The following is a 19126-nucleotide window of genomic DNA, read 5'->3' as shown; positions in this document are numbered from 1 at the left end:
GTCCAGCCCTCTTCCTCCCACCCTCACATACGAGGAAGCTCCATTCCTTCTACCTGTGCATGTTAACACCACACTTGAGTGTTCGAGTGAAGAAAAAGCAAAGCCACTTGTCTCTCATAGCAGCTCCATTTTAATTTTAAAGTGACAGATATAGAGATGGAATAAAATCTGAAGCAACACCTTCCAGAGGCCACTTATGTGACAGGAAGGAGCTGAGTGTAATTTTGCTCCATTGCCAACTAAACAGTATTTCTCCAGCAATCATTTATCAGGAAGCCACGGCACAGGAGCAGCACCCTGGAGAGGTGGTCCATTTAAAGTTGATTTTCATGTAGGCTTGATTGGAAGAATCGGCTTTCAGTCTCCTGACCAGTGATTGAGGCACGCACAGGTGGGCTCTCTCTACTGGAGCAGCTATGTCCCCCAGCCAGCAGTGCTTCTGGAACCTGGTCACCCTGTGGCCTGCCCTGTGGCCCACCTGGGGGTCCATGTCTGGGTTTGACTTGGGTGCCATGTGATCAGATAAGGGCCCACCTGACAGCTCAAAGGTAGCAGTTCCTCTTCATGACTGGAAAGAAAGGAGCAGTGATGGCCTGAAGTTGAGGTAATGCTAATTCGAGCTATGGTCTACCTACCAGGAAGGAGGCCATGGCTAATGTGCCCTGCACCAGCCGGCAGCAGCGGGAGTGCACATGGATGAGGCCCCATGAGAGCCTGCCTGTTCCCACCAAGGTCACCTCAGCGGGACACCCTTTGGGATATGGCTGTGAGGTAAGGAACAATCCTTCAGTAAGGAGCCCAGCTGGAAGAACATGAGAGGGACACTGGGACATTCTGTGCCTTCCTAGCCCTCAAGTCACCAGGGGTCACCAGGCAGAAGCCACCATGCATGGCTCAGACCAGTGACCTCTCTTCGCCCCTTGCTGCTGCCTGAGGCTGCCAGGAGAGTTTCATTTTCAAGTAAGCACTTGGGTGGGATGGGGTTGCAGGGATTCCAACAAAAGAGCATGAAAGCCAGAGAACTGGGGCAGGGTCACAGACAAATGGTGGATCCACGACCGCTTAAGACACTGGTTTGTCCTCCCGAGGAGCTTGGGAAGTTCAGAGAATCTCAGGAGAGGTGAGTAGACTCTTGCCCCACAACAACCATCCAGGCGCACCAAGTGAAGGGACTAGGCTAGGTCCGCACCCAAGCACAGTCTGGTTGGTGTGGACTAGGGCCGTGAAGCCCCGTGTATGTGTTCATGCAGACATTTGTCTGGAGCCTGGACTCAGAAATGGCCTATCAGCAGCCCTGCATGCAGGCCTTCAGCAACTGCTGGGGCGCAAGGGTGAGAAAGCATTTGCAGACACAGCCGCAATACCCACTGTACCTCCTGGCCTGCAAGGGGGGATGTGTGTGGCTCTGGGCTGAGTACTACCAGAAGCTGAATAACAGCAAAGCCACCAGAAGCACAAAGTGTGAGTGTGGTAACCAGCATCCCCTGGACAGTCCTGGAGGTGTGGACCAACAGATTCCATGGGCAGACTGAAGTGATTTACACATAAAACATTGAAATGTAAACCAAACATAACAAATCAGAACCAAAAGAAACCCAAAGACACTCCGCCATGGAGAACGCTGAACACACACAGGACACCCCAGACACAGCTGTTACAGGACACCATTTCATTGTGCCAACGTTACACTGCTCCCGCGTCACGCTGCCTGGCACTGCACTCCAGCGCGGGGCCCATCCTCATCCTCCTCATAGGCCTCACGCTGTGGGCGCCAGCCCTGCTCGCCGGCACTGAACTCCTGCAGCTCCGCCTGCTCCATGTCCTCTGTGACCCGCACCTTCTGCCGTGGGGGCAACAGGGCTTCCAGCTGTGGCAGCTTCTCTGGGGACAGCCAGTGCTGCTCAGGGAAGGTCACCTGTGAGAGAGGACAGAATGATGTGACTCATCCCTTCCAGCTGGGTAGCAGTGCAGAATCCCTGGGATCAAATGCAGTGCACTTACTAGGAACTGTATGACCAGCATCCCCTTCTCCAGGGGGGCCTTGTAGATAGGCATCCCCTCGTTGCGCACAGATCGCAGTTCCCCGTGCTTTATCACCTCACCTGCCACAGAGAAGGTCAAGTGTGACACAGGAAGCCAGGGCTGGCAGAAGTCAGCCTCCCTTGGGGACAGTGGAGCAGGCCTAAGAGGTGGCAGGAGCATGGGCTCCAGCATCCCACAGCAGACACCGCTATAGCGAGTCCTCCAGGCTGCTGGCCTCATCGAGTCCAACTGGCTCAGGAGGGGATTTTCCAACCCAATCACAGGCAGGTGTGTGTGTGTGTGTGTGTGTGTGTGTGTGTATGTTTGTCCTGCTCCTACCAAGGCTCTGATCTGTTAGGAGGTCAGCGGTTTTGGTATAGTACCCAAGGCACACACACACCCACACACACCCACACACACACCCATACCCACAGGGCAAATGAAAAAAACACATAGTGTAAAATTTGTAGGTTTTGTTTTTTTTTTTTTTTGGTGCCAGGAATGGAACTCAGTGCCTCAAGCTTGCCAGGCAGGCACTGTGCCGCTGAGCTCCCTCACTAGCCCATGGTATAAAATGTTAGCAGGTAAAACCAGCTACAGGCCCTCCTACTGTTTTTATATTCATAACTTTTTGTAAGTGTGAAATTATTTTCAAGTTAAAAGAGTTTTAAAAAACACAAACTTAGGGGCTGGGGATTTAGCTCAGCAGCACAGTGCCTGCCTATCAAGCACAAGGCCTTGAGTTCGATTCCTGGTACCGGAAAACAAACAAACAAACAAAACCCAAAAAAACACAAACTTAGGTCAAGGTTTAGAAATATAATTCTACTTCATATGATCCCAGAAGAAGAGGAACCGAAAGAATCAGAGAAGAAACTGAGGGAGAAACAGAACAGGCCGAACCTATATTTGTTTAACTGAGTAGCCAATTTGAAGATAACAATATGTAATACAACAACCATTGTTAGTTTCCTATCACCTTGTATGCAATTCTGTATTGCTTCTATTGTTTGGGTGTTGTTTTGTTGACGTCTGCTTGTTTGTTAATGTGTTTTCATTCTTCTATCTTTAAAATTAAAAAAAAGAAAAATAGAACAGGCCAAAACAGGCAGAGAGCATAGGAACAGGCTCAGAGCGGGGGAGCTCTGTGAGGGTGGCCTCAGGGTGGCACTGGTCCCTTGGACTCCAGGTCTTATCACAACCACCATGGCCACCACACCCTGCACAAGTTTATCAGCCGGTCACCTCCCAGTGACCCTGCCCTGCCCTGCTTGCCAAGGTGAAGCGGCTTCTGACCTGTGCTCAGGAAGGCACCAGAGTAGCACTACTGGTGGCCACCGGCAGGCCAGGGTATCAGGCAACCAGACAGCTTGTGTGCTGCTCGGGAACGGCTTAAGCAAGGCATGGACCTGGCCTCGCCCTGCTTCCAGCCCATGCTGGTGGGTGCTCTGGGACCCACACGGAGCCAGGACCCAGGCTACAGTGACCACCAACCCTGTGAGCCCAGGCCTCAGGATGCCTCCCTCAACTGCTCCCTGGCACCCATTGGTGGGGGCACCTCCAAAGATAAGTGGGCAGGCAATGTCTTTGTTTCAGAAAACTTGATTTTACACCCCACTGGAGGAAAATTTGGGCAAATCGACGTAGCCCACTTGACAGAAAAACACCACTGTTTTTAACATCAGCTGGGTTTTCTTCTGTAAAACGTCTTTAAAATTGAAGTGCTGGGCGTGGTGGTGCACGCCTATCATCTCAGCACTTGGGGCTGAGGCAGAAGGGTCACTGACTCTGAGGCCAGCCTAACTACATAGTGAAACCATCCGCCCGCAAAATAAATAAGTAAATAAACAGAAAAAGTAAACAAAACATAAAATTGAAGTTTAACTGGCAGATTGCTGCTAGAATTTCAGACTCCAAGATTCCCATTGGAGGCTTCTGCCCCTAGCTCTGTTTTTCTCCCCAGTAGGAAAATCGAAAGAAAATGAAATCCTGTAATCACTACCCCTGACTTTAAATTTAGGGAAAATCAAGTCCCAGTCACAGAGGTCACCACGCCACACACCCAGGGGATGTTACCTGGTCTGGATGTGATAACAAGGGTTCGGTCATCCAGTGTTTTTATCGTCTTCTTGAAGCCACAAAGAGCTTCAGAAAGCTGAATTTTCATTTTCATGATCAAGTCGTGGCCTCGTCTCTGAAAGACACTATGATCCTTCTGATCAAGCACAATTATGACATCGCCAGGCTCCAGCTCAGGCTCCTGGTCTCCTTCGCCATGAAATAGTATCTTTTGCCCATCTTTCATACCTATGGAACATCAGCCCTTTCTGATTAGCCATTTCTCATAAAAATCGTACTTTCTCAGAGCTTTTGAAGAAGGGACACAGAGTTCTTTGGGGCCTCTCCACTCATCAGCCTCCCAATCTCGGGGTGGGGCCACTGGGACAATGGCTTTTGGGAGGTGGGTCACATAGGCCCCAGGCTACACCTACAGGTGGGGAAGGAGCGTGAGGTTCCATGTCTGGCCCATACCACACTCCCCAGCCTGGGGCCTGTGAGCCCACAGGGAGGCCACACTGTGAGCACGAGGTCACCAGCCCCCTGCCAGATGGCGTATTGTTCTGGGGACTGAGAAGGCAGGACAGCCAGTGAGTCTCTAACACATACTATGAACATAGGTACAGAGTAAGGCTTGTTTAAGTGAGGAATCCTTTCTCTGTACTTGAGTTGGTATGGATGTTGATTCTTGGACTTTTGATCTCCTCCCTGAGCTGCAATATGTTTGCTGGCGTGGAAAGCCACAGAACCCTCGGGGAATATGTGAAAAACAGCTGGGACCAAAGTCCACTGTAAAATGATGGCACCAGGCAAGGCAAGCAGCAAGAGAAGATGATCTATACGGAAGAAGCTGATGCCGCAGGGAGGGACACAGAGGAAAGGAGCATGAGCTACTAAGACACGAGCTCTGATGGGCAATGGAAATACAGATCCCAAAGGAGGGGTCTGAACATGCCTGGAGAGGGCAGTAAATCAAAGCCGAGGTATGACTTGAGGGCAGCAGTAAACCTTAAAGGAAGTTGGCTGTGATCGCAAGTGCCATGGGGTGGACAGATGGCCAGGAGGGTCCAGGGGAGCCCGGGAAGCAGGAAGAGCCCTTTTTAGCGGCCTTTAGTTCCAGGTTGTGCACAGCTCAAGTCCATGGCGCCAAGCCTGAGTGGGGAGCACCAGTTCCGCGCAGCCTCACCTTTCTCCACGTGTACCTCAATGATCTTCTTCTCTCGGATCACCTTGGTACCGCTGCAATTTTCACACCGGTCCTTGGGGTTGATGCGCTCACCCTGGCCTTTGCACTCCACACACACAGTCTGGATCTGCTGCACCATGCCCGGCCCGATCTGCTGGATGTGGATCTGCATCCCCCGCCCCTTGCACAGCGGGCATTTTTCCACAGAGTCCTTCTTCCCACCAACGCCTGGGGGTGGGGGAGTGACAGAGGTGAGGACTCTGCTGTTACCTTCCCAGGTCCCCTGCGCTCTGCAGCAGAAGGGCAGGAAATCTCCTGTTCCAGGGGACATGGGCTGGAAGTCTCTTTACAGTTACGCAAAGCAGTGTGGGAGAGTCTGAAAGGGCCTAGCCATGCAGACAATACCACATATTAACATGTGACCCCACGCAATTGTGTTTGGGGCTGTATTGATCCAAATTTATTATTTTAGCCTCATCAATTGTGCTTTCTTCCATCCATCCCAGGATGGAAAAACACCCAGGGTCACAAGCCAGTGAGGAGGCTGGGCTGAAAATATTCAAAGGACAGGAGCTCTTTCAATGGGAGCTGCTACCAGCTTGGCGGGTCCTCTATGAGACAATGGGGTCTGAGCCATATCAGTTACCTTTATGTCAAAGTGGAAGGTCATCAAACGATGGCCAGACTACAGGTTCACTAAATAAAGCGCTGCTGCACCCCAGGTGCATCCAGTCATTCGTGCACTGGGACCATAGAATTAAGCGATTATAAGAGAGTATTGCTGGGCTGGGGATTTAGCTCAGTGGCAAAGTGCCTGCCTGGAAAGCGCAAGGTCGTGAGTTTGATTTCTGGTACCAGAAGAAAAACAGAAACAAACAAAAAACCCAGACTATCACACCCTTTACAGAAAAACCTTGGCAACCCTGAGGTTAAGTGAGTTGTCTTGATTTGGACTTTTTAAAAATAACTCTCAACAAATTAAATAAATGCGTAGCCCAAATAAAACATCCATCTGAGCAAATAGCTATGGCCTCAGGCTGCCTACTGGCAGACACTGCCCAACCATTGAGTTGGATAAAATGTTATTTTTCTCTGAGCTATGAAATAAGCAGACTTCCTTCTAGACCTAAGGGGTCAGAACTGTGCGAGTCATTCCCAAATTTTTACCTTCACACTTCTCACAAATTACATTTTTCTGGAGGGCCAGTTTCTTGGTGATTCCATTATACAAGTCTTCCAGAGTTACTGACAACTGATGCACAACATTCTTGCCTTACAAGAGGGAAAAAACCAGTTAGTAATAGTGTAAGAAGCAGACCGCAGTGTTGAATTCCACCCACATGGCCCTGCACTGTAAGTATCCTGGGTTCCTCCTCCTCTCCTGCAGGAAGCATCACCCCCATTACATTTGTTCTATACTCTGTCCTCTGTGAGCACCGAGAGTTAACACCCCATCTGACATGAACTAATTCTCAATCATTTATGGGCATCAGCAAAAAGACTTTCCACCTTTATTTTCTGAGAGAAAAAAAATCTGAGCACAAGGAGATTCCTAACTGACAGAAGGCTCAGTGACAACTGACAATGATGTTAACAATGACACTGGTTAGCCAGTTCTTGATTAAAGCAGCCCTTCCTCATGGATAAATGTGTGACAGCCAGAATTGCTGGGCCAGTCACTGAAACACCTCCTTGGGCACCGATCTCTGTACTTGTTTCTTAATTTGTACCCAAGTGTGGACTCTTTCTTCTGCCCAGCTCTTGTGTCTGCTCCCGGGACGGTGGGCATCTGTTCCTCAGGGTGGGACAACTCCTAAGGCTGGGTCTCCCTTCTGCCCAGAGTCCTTGCTATCTCTGAGACAAGGTGTCCTGGCTGCCTTGTTGTCAACTTCAAGAGATAATAATGAAGGGTATTTGGGGCTGGGGATCTACCTCAGTGGCACAAGTGCCTGCCTGGCAAGTGGAAGGTCCTGAGTTCAATTCCCAGCACCAAAAAAAAAAAAAAAAAAAAAAAGATTAATGAAGGGCATAAAGTTTTTCATCTTAATGCAGCTAGGAGCTGGGCCAGAGGACAGGAAGGGACTGTTCCCTAATAAACACTTGGTGACTTTCAGCACAGGGTGTTCACAGGATTGGCACCCAAGTTTTTTAAAGCTCCAAGTCAATTATAATGTGAGAATAAGTACTTTTCCCCAGGGAACTCACTGACCAAAACCAAATTTCTTACAAACAATACAGAGCTTTTTTCTCTTGATTTTATCAAGAGATGTACTAAGCTTGGTTATCTGGTTTTAGGACCCAAAGCATGTTGTCAGGAGTCACGGGGCAGGGTAAAGGGACTGGGCCACCCCGTACCACTGACCGCAGAGATGGTATCTGAAGCCTGGTAGAGGAGAAATGAGGAAGAGCAAACTCCAGAACTCAAAACTGGGGGCCATTTGTAAAATACTGGAGGCCATTTATAAAATATGAGAAGATAAATTTTGTTATCCAGAAAGCCCTGAGCTGGCCAGAACGAGGCAGCACTGAACACAGCAGGTCCCATCTGGAACGGGACAGCCCACCGGCCCTGATTCAGGCGGGGACCCAGGCCAAGGGTGAGGGCAGATGGCTCTCCCCCTCAGGAAACTCTGGTGCCTGAACCCCACAAGACAGAGGAGGACTTTGACCTTCCTCCTCTCTACCCACAACCCATTTGCTCCTTCATCCGGGGCTTGAAGCCTGTAAGAATTACTAAGTATACTAGCGACTCCTCACTGAAATTCCTCCTTGGGCACCGAGTTCTTTACTTATGCCTATAGTCTGCCCAGCTCTTGTATCTGCACCCAGGACAGTGGGCACCTCTTCCTCAGGGATGGACAACTCATGAGATCCAGTTCTAGGGATTTGACAAGGAATGAGCTGGTTAAAGATTTCCAAACATGACAGTTGCACCGTTTTAAACGTGATCCATCCTGACTCCAACAATGTGTGCAGTTTTGCAAACAACAAAACGTGCTTACATCTCTCTAGAAACATTTACCTCGTCTGTCTCTTGCCATCCGTCCTCCGCCACCAAAGAACATGTCAAAGATGTCCATGGGGGAGGAGAAGCTGGGGCTGCCCGAGCCTCCTTCTTTAATCGCTTGTTCCCCGCCCTGGTCATAAATCTCCCTTTTCTTTGGGTCTGAAAGCACTTCATAGGCCTGGGATATGAGTTTAAACTTTAAAAGAAAAGAAGAGAGAAATATTTAAAAAGAGAGAGGAGGTTTGAGTTCTTTTATTATTAAAGGAAATGCACCATCGAAATATAAACCAACCCCAGAGGGGCCTGCACTCAGTCCCTCTAGCTGTTGGAAGTTGATTTCTGCTTGCATCTTCTCTAAGTGGGACATACATGGCCACTGCTATGAAGAAATAGATGATGAGGACACTGCAAGGACTGGAGAGAAAGCAGGGCGAAGGAAAGTTTCTCCCCACTCCGGCTGCACCAGGCAGGAAAGCAGAGTCATTGAGGAGGCAGTGAACCCTAGCCAGGCTGACTCGGTCACCAGGCACAGCCCAGGATTCCAGGTGCTGCTATGGCTTTGAGCTCCCAGCGATCAATTTACTCATGAAGAGTATGAAATTCGCCTGCTGACACTTGTGAGCACCCAGCACATGCCCGAGTTCAAGCTGCGCTCATGCTCCCCAGACGTCTGTGACTTCCTAGGTCTCCCCCACATTGCAGCTACTGGCAACACCGACCACCCCCTGCAACAGATCCCACTGGTGTCCCTGAGACAGACGCAGTATCCAAGGATGGCACTGCTGCCAAACCTCAGCCACTGGAACCCAACCAAGTCAGAAAAGCCGATGCAGGGCCATTCTGCAAAACCCAGGAAATCAAACACGGGGAGTGGTCTTGGGTTGGAGCCTGCACAGGGGAAAAGGGCTACCAAAGGTATTATTGGAACAGGCAAAGAAATGCATTTAAAAAAAAATGTTACATATGTTGTATTTGATAATTGCACTGGGATGGGGATTTACCTCAGCGGCACAGTGCTTGCCTGGCAAGCACGAGGTTGTGAGTTTGATTCCTGGTACCGGAAAAAAAAAAAAAAAACCAAAAAAAAAAAAAAAAAAGAAGAAGGTAACTGCACTAAGATTACCTATAAGGGTGTCCTTTTTTTTTTTTTTTTTGGTACCGGGAATCAAACTGAGGACCTTGTATTTGCCAGGCAAGTGCTTGTGCCAGTGAGCTATCTCCCCGGCCCAAGGGTGTCCTTATTCCTAGGAAAAACATGCTGAACTAATTAGCGCTGAGTGGCTGTGATATAAACAAGTAGTATTAATATCAGAGATCGCTAAAGCAGTGTGCTTTCTCTGTATGAATACGTTTATTAACATAACAGAGACCGCTAACACAGTCATTACTTATCACTGGTGGGGCCAGGTGAACGGGGTGCAGGTGTTCCCTGGGCTACTCTCATCTCTTCTTTAAGCACATGGACATCTCTAAAACAAGACCTGAATACTAAAACATGCAATTTTCATCCTCCTCCCCATTGCCACCTTCTACCTCGGCCTGCCGTGCCCTCAGCAGGCTGGCCCACTGCACCAGCTTCCGAGCCCCACCTCTGGCTTCTCTTTACTCCAACAAATGCTCTGCCCCAGTCCCTGAGAGTAAAAGCTGGTCCCAGGCCACCTAGCAGCCCGACCCATCCTCTCCTGTGGCCCAGTTCTGTGCCAGCTCTGCCAGCCTCCTTGCTTTCCTACAGGGCCATTCCTTTCTTCAACAGAAACATTGAAGCATATGGGTTAGGTGCTATGTTGGACAACTGGAAAGCAATGAGGCCGTGCTGCCTCTAAGTCTGAGCCTATCTGCGAGTCAGGGTCACGCAGCACGCTCCATGGGATGCCCACCAAACACCATGGGTACCCACAGACCCCTGGACTTACTACATGAACCCAAGAGTCACTTAAGCATTCAGTCAGAAGCTGGCTGTCAAGGGGAGGGGAAATCTCCCTGACCAAAGCGGTCCCCCCACCCAGCCTCTGGGACCAAGGGCTCCAGCTTCTAACTCAGCTCCTGCCTGGACCCCTTCCCTCCGCTGGAGATGAGAGCTCTGACCTTTCAGACTGTGATCTTCTCACAGAATATCCATGGGCCAACTCTACACTGGAGAAGATGGCTTAGAAGATAACGTAGCAAGTTGAAAAAGTATTTATTACCGGGTATGGTGGCGCACGCCTGTAACCCCAGCATTCGGGTGGCTGAGGCAGGAGGATTGTTGTGAGTTCAAGACCACCTTGGGCTCCAAAGTGAGCTCAAGGCCAGCCTGAACTGCATAGTGAGACCCTGTCTCAGAAAGACAAAAGTATTTGTGATGAAATACTAAGTGAAGAGAGAAGGGGGAAAAGCCCATGTACCAGGCTGACCACATACGGTACTCTGGGAGAAGCTTCTCTAGGATGCATAGGGGTGGGCAGTGTGATGTGTTCTTAGTGGGGTTTCCTCTGTAGTCTGAAACTTCTTGCACTGTTAAGATTTTTACCTTGAAGATCTACCATTCAAACTAAAAGTGACAATGAAATTGGCCGAGAGACCAAACTCATCTCAACAGGGCAGCAGCCAGGAAGATACCCCTATCACTACCCCTGAAAGGGATCATTTTGCCAACCTGCCATCTGCCACCCCGGGTCTTCCAGAAAATCAACCGCAGAGGAGACAGATACATGCTCCACACAGAGCAGCCCATGTGACAACAAACCAACAAACGCAGGCCACCGACACTTAGCAACACAGGACAACAGGGCAAAAACAAAGACCAACACCCACGGCCTTCTCAGTTGTCCCAGTGCAAAGTGGAAAAGGATCAGCTTAATCTATTTTTGAAGAGACATTAATAATGCAGTGACAAATTCAGGTGAAAAAAAAATAAAAAAAGGTTCCGCCAATGACAACACAGTCACAAAGTTAGGTGAAGAAAAAAAAAATTAGAAGTTCTGCCTGCAACTACATAGAGACCCTCACAATAAAGAAAAGTTCTGCAGTATGCCCAGCCTGGAGGGGGTGCTTGGCGAATGACTAGATGAACAGGCCTTCCCTGGGGATCTGGGCAGTGGGGTATATGTACACCATTTGCATTTGATTCTAATGCAAATGTCCACTGCCCTCCCCAGGCCCCCTCCTCTCTGCGTCTCCCTTGCTCCATACACACCCAGAATGTGTTAAGGTGCATCTCTCCTTTAGTACCCCGTAGCACAGCTAGACACACGCTGCCCATAGTGGACACAGGTAGTGAACAAGCAGTCACCACACCAGCCAAGGAGGACTGGGCCAGAGGCAGCCTTCAGGAAGATGTCCTCCCGGGCACTAAATGAAAGGTCCCACAAAAGGGAGGGAAGGAAAAGCATTCCTGGTGGTAGGCACATTGCCTACCCAAATTGACAGGGGCTGCTGGACCTCTCTGCTAAGTGCTTCACTGGCTTGACAGGAATGTAAGGCTTGGCTAGAAATAAATATTAGTTTAAAACCAAGCAAACAACCTGCCCAGACAGGCGTATACAGAGAGAAAACTATACATGTGTAAAGACCAGACTTACTATTTTTTCTTTCTTTTTCTAAGTTTAGGCCACAGGAGCACGCTCATTTCACTGAGTATACACACGGCTGTGAACTCACTCAGGGTAACGACTATAAGGCTTGACCTAAAACCAGGTCAGAGGCTTTCCCACACACAGCTGTTGCCAGCCGACTGGAACATGAACTGACGAGCCAGGAGCCCTCAGAAGAGACGTCAGCGACAGACTCAGGGAAGACAGGGAGCAAGTCTGTGAATCACACAGCAAGCCTGGGACATTCAGAGCTACAGTAAGCCGCCTAAATATAGAGGGAACCGACGCCAGCAGGGAGGGACGAACGATCTTGCACAGAAGCATTTTAAACTTATGACAGTCACATTCGGCACAAGGTTAAATATAAATATTCTATCACTCGTCCACCAGCCGACCTTCCCTGAGCAGCTGGCCCCAGCTGGCAACGACTAACGCAGGCGGGTCTTTTGATCCATGTATTGTTGCCACAGGTCTAAAGGCTAGATGGTGGTGGTGGCTTTAAAAGCGGCCCAGGATCACTGCTATCAGCTGTTCTGGCCCCTCCAGGATCCCCAGAGTTTTGTAAGAAAATAGCCAGGAGTAAAGGGAGACCTGGCTGTCCTTCAATGACTGATCCAAGTCACGTATTCAGGTAGGCTGTATTGTCCTAGGACAGAGGCAGTATGTCGCTGTAAACGACAGGAAAAGTTTAATTTAGGTCTCTAAGACCCGGCACGCCCAATCTATGATGTCACTCAAGATCAACTGTGGTCAACGGAACCGGAACACGCGTGTCAAGTAGCTGTGTGGGTCTTAGATTCCTCCATGTCTGCAAGCTGGGTGGGCAAGAGGGAGCTCTAGGATGGACCCGGGTGTGTGCAAAGCAGGCCGCCCACTGTTAGTGCATCAACAGAGAACCCAGCGCAACGCAGCCCAGTCCCCACAGTGTCAGCTGGTACCCCACTTCTGCTGCTGCCCTAGTGTCCCATGGGGGCCCAACAAGAGCCTCCATGCCCAGACTCGGGGATCGGGACCCCAGCCACTGGTAGGATGACGGAGACCAGCAGGTACTAGGGTCTTGGTCCCTGCCCCCACCAGCAGGCCGGCCAGTGCCCTTATAGGATCACCCTGATCCCGGTGTCCCCCACCTCTGCCACCCTCCTGATCCCCCCAACCCATCCCTGTCCCAGGTCCCTGCATCTGGTCTGTGGTCCCCTGTCCCGTCCACCCTGCCCCACTTGGTCCCAGGCCCCCTCCCCCCATCCCAGGCACCTGCACCTGGACCCCATTTTTCTGGCTGGGGTTCTTGTCGGGGTGGAAGCGCATAGCACCCTGCCTAGTTACCCAGTCCTTTATCTCCCCTCAGCCCTCTGGGACCTCTGTCCCTGCTCCTTCCCCTCTACTCCGTGCCCCCTTCCCCCCTCGGTTGCTGGGTCTTCTGTCTCCCCTCGGCGCCCTTGGGCCCCTGTCCCCCTCCCTGTCCCCTTCGGTTCCCCGTTCCCCCGCCCCGTCCCCGTCCCCGCACCCGGTCGCCCTCGCTTGGGTTCTTGTCGGGGTGGTAGCGCAGCGCCAGCCTCCGGTAGGCCCTGCGGATCTCCTCGGGCGCCGCGCTCGGCTTTACGCCCAGGACGTCGTAGAACTGCGTCTCCTTCACCATCGCCACGGTCCCTGCGCCCCGGCCGGCGTCACCGTTGTCACCGTCACGGCCCCGGCGCTGGCGCCTCTCGCCCGCCCGCCCGCCCGGCTCCCCGCGGTTTTATCGGTGCGGGCGGGCGCTGTGACGGCGGTGGCGACGGTGGCGACCGTGACGACCATGGCGACGGTGACGACACAGCGCCCAGAACCTTCAAGACTCCGCCCTGCCCGCAGCCGAGGCCCCGCCCTGCCTTGGGGTCCGGGACTAGGTCGGGGTCCCGGTCTCCAGGTCAAGGTCCGGGTCTGGTCGGGGTCTCGTGGGCAGTGACACCCCACCCCCCAAGTCCCTGCCTAGCCTGTTGTACTGACCTCTGTGCAGTCACAGGCCCCCATTATGCTATTTAGAGTGTTTCTCGGGGAATTGAGCCTTAAGCCATGGTAGCCCCCATTACCTCAGGCCCGGGGGGCTTTTCCAAGGCTGGGATGACTTTGATCTTTCCCAATAGTGCAGGGGGCCTGAGGGGGTCCCAGGTGCAGACAGTGGCCCTTCCACTGCCCAGGATGGGGAGCCCATGAGTCCCCCCAGGGTGAGCAGGCAGCCCCCAAGTCCCCTGAGGTGGACAGGGAGCCCTCTTACCCCAGAGGTAGCCCCCGAGGGTGTGCCAGCCACCAAGGTACGATCATGCTAGGCGGCTCCCTGTAGCCTCCACAGGTCCACCTGGTGCCCAGGAGCCAGAATAAAGACCCCCGAAGAAACTGGCTGTGCAAGGCACCACTATCAGGGAGCTGCAGGCTCCCTTGACTTCTGCTGGACAGGTGTGTGGTGAGGGATGAGGAGATATTGCCGTCTCCAAGAGTAGCCTGGCCAGTTTTGGGGTCCTGAACCTGAACCAGGCCCTGCCCCTGAACCAGGCCCTGCCCCCTTCTATGTTCAAAAGGAGTGACAAGCACCTTCACGTCCAAGAGCAATGATTCTACTCATCTCCAGTGTTGGGGATGTGGGTTTCCTCTGAACTAGGCCCCTGTAAATCAGTTGCCTTGAGCAGACCCTCAGCTGGAGGTCAGGAAGTTCTGGTCCTAGAATCAGACAGATAGCATCAACCACAAGGGGTGATTGGATGCACTGTGAGGGTTTAGATCCAAGAAATTTATTACAGCAAGAGACACATCATCCTGAATCCTCAAAATACTACCTCCTTGCTTCAAACACACCCCATTCCTGCCACTTTGAGAAGCAGCTCTGGAAGTCCTCATTATGTCTTTATAAGGTCTGATAAAAAACACAGTGAATACTGTGCTGAGTGCCATCCGACAGAGAGGCGGGCTCCTAAAAACACGACAGCGCGTCCTCATCCACCTTACGCATGATATATGGCACCGTGAAACTTCTAGCTTTTTCCCAGTGTCAAAGTAAACATGAAAGGTTAATGTTTTGAATCAGTTCAGGACACGGAGCCAACCATGACAGCTCAACTGAAGATACCCAGAGGACTTCTGGGACTGCTTCAGAAAGAGAGGAAAATGGGATGAGTATGGGTGAAGCCAGGGGTAGGGTCTTGAGGGGCATTCATGGTAGTATATCCTTTAATAAAGATTTTTGATCTAAACTCTCTGTAATCTATCACACTTCGAGTGTGCGCCTTATGCTCTGAACCTGCCCGCCACCCCTACAAGACATGGTCACTGTCGACTGCCTGCCTTTCTTGCAGGGTCCTCCCAAGGACTGAGGGGATGACAGACAGGTGAAACCTGGCCACTCATAGGGAGCCCCAGAAAACTCCTCAAAACCCCTGTGACCAGGCTGCACTGCACTCACCACCCCAGAGCTGCTAAAGTCAGAAGCAGGCGTCATGTATACAGAGGTCCCCTGGGGTTCCACCATGAGGCCAGAGCTGAGAGCTACTGTCCAGCCCCGTGCATGAGTCCAGAGTCAGTGCTGTGGGCTGGTGACATAGCCAGGATGGGCCTGTGCGAGAAAGGATGGAGCAGAGACTGGGCTTGGAGAATGGGGCTGTGAACTCCAGTGTCTGTGAGACCTGGGTTCAAATCCAAGCCCTATTCTTCCTGGCCCTGTGACTTTGGGCAGGTGGCTTCACCTTTCTGAGCCTCAGTTTCCCAGTACATAATAGTACCTACCTCAACCTTGTAAAGCCCCTGTGTATAGTCTCAATGGATGTTGATATGCTTTTTATTTTTTGCTTTGGTCTAAGTGACAAGCTGATGAAGATTCTCCTTAACTAAACTCTAGCCACGCTCCTCTGAGCCCTCTTTTTGGCGTAGGCCACACACTGGAATAGTTTCTAACAGCTCAAGGTCACATCCCTAAGATTACCCTCTCTCCCGGTAAAGCACCTGCCTGAGGAAACTCGAGGCTACCAGAGAATTCAGTTGGTTCCAGCTACACCTGAGAATGGGGCCGTCTCTGATCACCTTCCATGGGAGGGTGGAAGTCTAACTTTGATCATCCCCCAGGCTCACATAGCTGGGCTGGTCTCCTTTAGACTGACTGCCCTTAGTAATTTTCACTTCTCTGGCTCTGCTGACCTGTGTTTATCCATCCCTCCGCCCTCAACTTCCTGGATAAGCCCCAGTTGGTTTTGTGCAAATAGAAAGTGAGCTCAGTTCATACCAGACTCTTCCCTCTTACAACAGTGATTCCTGGTTAAAATCTGCCCTCGAATGACCACTGATGTTGAACATTTTTCATATATTTATTTGCCATTTCTACTTCTTCATCTGAGAAATGTCTATTTCAGATGCCCATTTTTGGACTGAGTCTTTAAGTTTGAAGAGTATGATTTTTTTAAAAAAATTCTTTATCTATTCTAGATAATAGTCCTTTCTCTGAGGTATAGCTGGCAAAATTTTTTCCCCACTCTATGGGTTGTCTCTTTCCTCTGTTGGTGATTTCTCTTGCTGTGCAAAAGCTATTTAATAAGATGAGATCCCAGCTGTTGATTCTTGTGAGATCCCAGTTATTGATTCTTGTGATAGTTCCTGTGCAGTTAGGGTTTTGTTCATAAGTCTTTGCCTACACCAATGTCTTTAAGAGTTTTACCTATTCTATCTTCCAGCAGACTTAGTGTTTCTGTTTTAATATTCAGATATTTGATCCATTTTGATTTCAGTTTAGTGCATGGTGAAGCATATGGGTCTAAGTTTAATCTTTGGCATGTGGAAAACCAGTTTTTCCAGCACCATTTATTAGAGACTATCTTTCTTCCAGTAAAAGTGTTTGTCCTTTTTACCAAAGATAAGATGGCTCGGGTGTTTGCAGTTGTTTCTTCATCTTCTAATCTGTTCCACTGATCCTCAGGTCTGTTTTTGTTCTTTTTTTTGTTGTTGTTGTTGTTTTTTTTTGTTTTTTTTTTTGCCAGTACCATGCGTTTTTAACATATGATGCCCTCTGCCTTGCCTTTATTGCCCAGAATTGCTGTTACTATTCTAGGTCTCTTCTGGTTCCAAATGAATTTTAGGATTGTTTTCATTAATTCTGTGAGATATGCTAATGGTATTTTGATCAGGATTGCATTAAATCTGTATAATAATTTTGGAAGTATGGCCATTTTCACTATATTGGTTCTTCTTTCCCAAGAACAAGTGATATCTTCCTATTTTCTGATATCCGCTTAGATTTTCTTTTTCAGATTACTGTAATTTTTAACATATAGACCTTTTACTTCCATCATTAGATTGATTCCTTAAGTATTTCATTTTGGGGGATGCTATTGTGAAAGGTTTTGTTTCCTTAATTTCTCTCTCAGTGAGTTTGTTGTTTGTGTACAGGTATGCTATTGATTCTTGAGTGTTGACTTTGTGTCCAGCTACACTAGTGAATTTGGTTATTAAGTCTAGAAGTCTTTTGGTGGAGTTTTTGGGGTCTTCTATGTAGAGTATCATGTCATCTGAAAATAATGATAATTTAACTCCCTCCTTTCATAGCCTTATTCCTTTTCTTTCTTTCTTTTGTCTAATTGCTCTGGCTAATGTTTCCAGAACTATATTGCATTTTAAAGATGGCCTGCCAAGCTTGTGCTAATGCATAGCTGGGCTGGGAATACTGTTCTGCCTTGTCCTAGTTCCTTTAGAGAAAATAAGCCCACCAGTACCTTGGGTGTGATATTGACTCTGCCCCTTACTCTCCGCAACATCTTGGGCAACTTATTTAACTTCCCTGCCTTGATTTCTTATCTGTGAAAGAGTACTTGCCTCATAGTATAGTAACACTGGATAATGCAACAAATGCACCTGGACCATACTTGGCACAGCCTTCTGTAAATACTGGTTGTTGTTACTCAGTACACAGACCTCTGTAAACATCTGCCTGGAGGTATCATATTTGGAGATACACAAAGCTCAACAGGATAGAGGGCTGGGGCACCTCTCCCTTCTCTAGGGAATTGACTGAGGAGCTCACTGTAATGACACACCTGTTCTAAAGTAGAGAGAGAGAGAGAGAGACAGACAGACAGATCAAGTAGATATGCAAGGGGATGCTTGGCCTTTAGGACTGTGGAGAGGTGGGATCTCATGAAGGCTTCATTCCATAGGCTTGCAGTTGCATCATTAGTCATTGTAATTAACTGTGCCTTAGGGTGTGCCCTCTTCTCTCCCCAAAGATAGAGACGGTCTAAAAGTCCCAAACCTTTAATCCCATATGTGTTCCCCTGGCAACAAGTCCCTACCCGGAGGCTGCCCAGCTGCCCAAGACACATTACCTTGGTCACCCAAGAAATTCTAAGGGATTTAGAAGTTCTGTATCCGGAACTGGGGTCAGAGCCCAAATGTAAGAATAAAAGATTCTCCTAGCACCTCCTTTGCTCAGGAAAAGGGATTGGGAGCGGAGTCCAGTGTGTGCGCTTCTAATCGCCTTAGCTGCTAAGCAGGTTACTGATGTGAATGAATCACTGCGTAACCCTACCAGAGCTGCATGGGAGAGCCCCTTGCTCTGTATTCTTGGCATCACTAGGGGTGACGAAAGGCTCAGCCTTTTTAATATGAGCCGCATAATTTGACTTTGCATTTCTCTGGGAACAGTGTTGAGTGTCTTTTTGTGTATTTATTGCTTCATATGCCAAATGGGAGGTGTGAAGAACTCAGGCAATCCTGGGGTGAGACAAAGCACCTAAAGAGGCCCAGGGGTGGGGGTGAGGGTGGAGGTGGGATTTGCATTAGTGAGCTTTTTTTTCCCTACCTTTCTGGCTGCTGTCTTTTCTTTTTTAATGAGCTGTGTGTTGTTTTGGTGATAGGGAAGTTTGGGCAAGCTAAGCTGTCCTTGTGTATTTGGGGCCTTGCCACACAAACCTTGGTCGCAGTTTGCTGCTTGGGGCATCTTAAATTCCTTGGTCTGTGTCCCATGAGGCTTCTGGGAAATTCCCTTTAGTAAATGCTTTGATTTTCTTCATTGCTGCACAAACTCTAGGTTGGTCACAGCCACTCCCTGCTGGGGAGAAGGAGGGTTAAACCTCGCAGTGAGGAGAGGCATCTTAGTCACTTTTCTCATTGCTGAGATAAAATACTCAACACTCACAATTTAAGGGAGAAGAAGGGGGCTGGGGATTTAGCTCAGTTGTGCAGCACCTGCCTGGCAAGCGCAAGGTCATCAGTTCGATTCCCGGTACCGGAAAAAACAAAACAAAACAAAACAAAAAAAAAGTAAGGGAGAAG

At 49.6% G+C, this 19126-nt stretch overlaps 1 protein-coding gene across 1 annotated transcript; it reads right to left on the bottom strand.

The window, feature by feature from the left end:
- Positions 1 to 107: 107 nt before the first annotated feature.
- On the bottom strand, positions 108 to 13656 carry Dnaja4 (DnaJ (Hsp40) homolog, subfamily A, member 4). The gene is made up of 7 exons (XM_005393442.2): positions 13350 to 13656; positions 8289 to 8469; positions 6434 to 6538; positions 5267 to 5494; positions 4099 to 4329; positions 2002 to 2102; positions 108 to 1915 (listed from the first exon to the last, which is right to left on the bottom strand). The coding sequence occupies exons 1-7, from the start codon at positions 13479 to 13481 to the stop codon at positions 1700 to 1702; spliced, it is 1194 nt and encodes a 397-aa protein (XP_005393499.1). The 5' UTR covers positions 13482 to 13656; the 3' UTR covers positions 108 to 1699.
- Between the last annotated feature and the right edge of the window lie 5470 nt (positions 13657 to 19126).

This window comes from Chinchilla lanigera, unplaced genomic scaffold, assembly GCF_000276665.1.
Source record: "Chinchilla lanigera isolate Chin_1 unplaced genomic scaffold, ChiLan1.0 scaffold00049, whole genome shotgun sequence".
Lineage (NCBI taxonomy): Eukaryota > Metazoa > Chordata > Mammalia > Rodentia > Chinchillidae > Chinchilla > Chinchilla lanigera.
Note: the sequence above shows the minus strand (reverse complement) of the source record. Positions and strands in the feature narration are given on the sequence as shown.

Coding starts and splice junctions, on each gene's coding strand:
- Dnaja4 (XM_005393442.2), bottom strand. CDS start 13,481: ATGGTGAAGGAGACGCAGTTCTACGACGTCCTGGGCGTAAAGCCGAGC. Junction 5,495..6,433: donor AATTTGTGAGAAGTGTGAAG/GTAAAAATTTGG, acceptor CCCCACCCCCAG/GCGTTGGTGGGAAGAAGGAC. Junction 2,103..4,098: donor TGTTATCACATCCAGACCAG/GTAACATCCCCT, acceptor TCTCTGTGGCAG/GTGAGGTGATAAAGCACGGG.